The 2870-nt window shown below is 35.4% G+C and overlaps 1 protein-coding gene across 1 annotated transcript; it reads right to left on the bottom strand.

Moving 5' to 3' along the window:
- Positions 1–212: 212 nt before the first annotated feature.
- On the bottom strand, positions 213–788 carry LOC118748291 (circumsporozoite protein-like). Its single transcript, XM_036482666.1, has one exon. The coding sequence runs from the start codon at positions 786–788 to the stop codon at positions 213–215; it is 576 nt and encodes a 191-aa protein (XP_036338559.1).
- Between the last annotated feature and the right edge of the window lie 2082 nt (positions 789–2870).

The following is a 2870-nucleotide window of genomic DNA, read 5'->3' as shown; positions in this document are numbered from 1 at the left end:
AAATATGTACGTAATTCAAAAAAGTTGTATGTTTACATACATCTGATATTTCGAAAGAATATTTAAAAAAAAAACAAATATGTACATACACATACATGCATACATATGTATATATATGAAGCAAGCAACCCAGTTGGGAAGCCAAGCTTGAGTCATTCGTTTTGCTGAGCAAAATTTTAAATCCATCAGCTTGTAAATTTTGTTTGGTTATGTTAAATGGCAGTTTCTGTAAAATAATGGTCTGCTATAATATCCCGAGGCTTTCGTTCTGCGTTTGGTCGAAAAGTCTGAGCATTCAGTCCGCCATTTGAGCCTGCACTTAGATCAGCGTTTTGTCCAACAATCAGAGCTGCATTCAATTCTACAATTGAGCCGGCTTGCGGCCATAGATTCGGATAAACATTTGGAAAGGAGTTTGAAGTAGTGTTTAGTTCTACGACCACAGCTGCATTCGATCCAGCATATGGACCTGCACCATCGGTCGAAGTTCCATCTAAGCCATTGTTTGATGCAGCAATGGAATTGGTATTTTTTTCTAGAATTGGACAAACGCTTGGTCGAGTAGTCGGAAATAGATTTTGATCTACATTTGGAGCTACATTTGGAATAGCGTTTGCCCCTAAAATGGCTTCTGCATTTGCATTCGCATTTCGAAGTAAGTTTGGAATGCCATTTTGTCGAATATTTGGCTGCATAATTGGCCCCGAAATGAGAGCAACGTATACGCCTCCATTAATTTCTCCATTCTGCTGGTCATTTTCCACACTTCTCGTTCGCAATCTTCTCATTTCCATACTTTGATTTGGAAAAATTGCATTTTGTTCACTCAAAGCTCTTCGGATGGTAGCAATGATGAAGCATATAATAAGCACAACAACAATAATTATAAAGACGAGTGCTGTGTATTCGACCCACATAGCATTTAAATAAGAATTTTTTTAATATGTGTTTGCCTTTAATGTATTCTAATAAGTAAATGAAGAAGATGGTATAAAATTTCTCACTTTTGTAATTTTATTTCACGAAACACTTTTGGTTTTATGTTTTATTTGTTTTGTTATTATTTTACTCTTTTGGGATCTCCCGTTACTTTCTTCTTTCAGCGTAAAAGCTACCAGACTTATTTTTTGGGTATTAATTTTATTCCTAGACTATGTATTAATTTTACTCGCTGGAAGAGAGTTTTTTCCTGGCAGCTGAACTTATTGGCCTCATCTATGTACTAGAGTGTTCGATTATTCGCATTTTTCTAAAACCGGTTTTCGACTGCGGATAAACCGGTTTTATTTTACATAGCTTTCATACAGTAAAAATTCTTATGTTGGTATGAAGTCCAAAATGAATGACCAAAAATTGCAATAAAACTATAAATAGCTTTTATTTTGAAAAGAAGTAGCTCGGCCAAACACGCAGAAAACGCTTTATAGCCAAACATTCATTTATTGGAATCAAATATTATATACTGTTCATCCCCAGATAACCTAAAATATAATTTTAATACTATTTAGGGGCTTCCCTTAAACTGGAAACTGGCTTGAAAACTTTGAAAAACTCAAAACATTAATTGAGAGGCCAATATTTGTAGAAAATGAAAAAAAGGTTTGTATGTTAAAAAAAATCCGGTTTTTTCGATATTCGAAAAATCAAGATTAAAAAAAATGCCTATAATTATCAAAAAAAGACCGGTGGAAACCAATTTGGAAAAACCGAGTCAATCACTTCGCTTTCGAGTTCTGAAATGGAAAAGCCTTAAAACCACAGCCAATAGGCAACTGTGTAATAAGAGAAAAATTAGGTGTTTTCCTTGGAATCTTCCAGCAATATAGTTGGGAAAATCGGCAACCAAAAATGGGGGGAATTATCTTTTTTGAATATTCGCAATACCTCACCAATCTACCTCTTCCGAACGCCGGGAAATCATAACCTCACTGAGTCTAGAAGTCATCAAGGTTTCCTAACTTAGAGTGCCAGCATCTTCTTCCTTTTCGGTCTAAGCCATTTCTCCACATGAGCCATTGATTTTCCAATGACCAGAGCAAAATACGTACTAGCCGAATCATTCTTTTGTTCACTGAAGGCCTCCACCTTTAGCAAGGAATTCTGCAATGACGAGTGCATCTTCCTAGGCCTGCGTCACAGCTTCAGCCGTATCCACATCCACAATCATTGTTTCGGGATTTGCCTGAAGCTGCTGAGTTCCTGAATTCTTCCCTTCTTCCGACTCTTCTGCCAATAACGGCGAACGGATATAAACAAAAAAATCTCGAATACACCCATCAAAATATGTGAAAGTAGTTTTTTGATTCGCAAATATTTTCAAAAGTTCTTTTTTCGCCGCCTTTTATAATTGTCCGTATCTTTCTCGATATCGTAATCTACTTGAACTACACAAATGACGGAATTCACTGAGCAAATTTTTCCAATAAAGACGAATGAGAAACTATGAAAATGGATGAAGGCGAGTAGAAAAAGACTATGGAGAAGAAAAAAGGAACGGAGGTGCCCCCAACATTTTCATAAAGTTTTCTCTACAATCACTTACAAATTTATTTATATTTTTTTATTTCAATTGGCGCCGCAGTTACGTGGTTCATTCCAGCCGTATCTCGAATATATCTATACTGAAAGTGTTAATTTCGGGACATCCAGCCAGTTCTTTTGGAGATTCTTATCGAACATCATTTTTTTAGTTTTTGTTACTATATGTATGTATATAGTCAGAAGAATTTAATTAAAGTAAAAAAATTGTAACAGACCGATGTCTGTACAATATAGCTGTTAAAGAAAAAATAATTAGAGCAACAGCAGCCAATTCAACTATTTTTATTTTTATACCCGAGCGCACTTGTGCACAAGGGTATTATAACTTT

This window comes from Rhagoletis pomonella, unplaced genomic scaffold, assembly GCF_013731165.1.
Source record: "Rhagoletis pomonella isolate Grant_MI unplaced genomic scaffold, Rhpom_1.0 Rhpom_scaffold_00013, whole genome shotgun sequence".
Taxonomy (NCBI): domain Eukaryota; kingdom Metazoa; phylum Arthropoda; class Insecta; order Diptera; family Tephritidae; genus Rhagoletis; species Rhagoletis pomonella.
Note: the sequence above shows the minus strand (reverse complement) of the source record. Positions and strands in the feature narration are given on the sequence as shown.

Excerpts from the sequence above, each read along its gene's own strand:
- LOC118748291 (XM_036482666.1), bottom strand. The coding sequence starts at position 788 with ATGAGAAGATTGCGAACGAGAAGTGTGGAAAATGACCAGCAGAATGGA.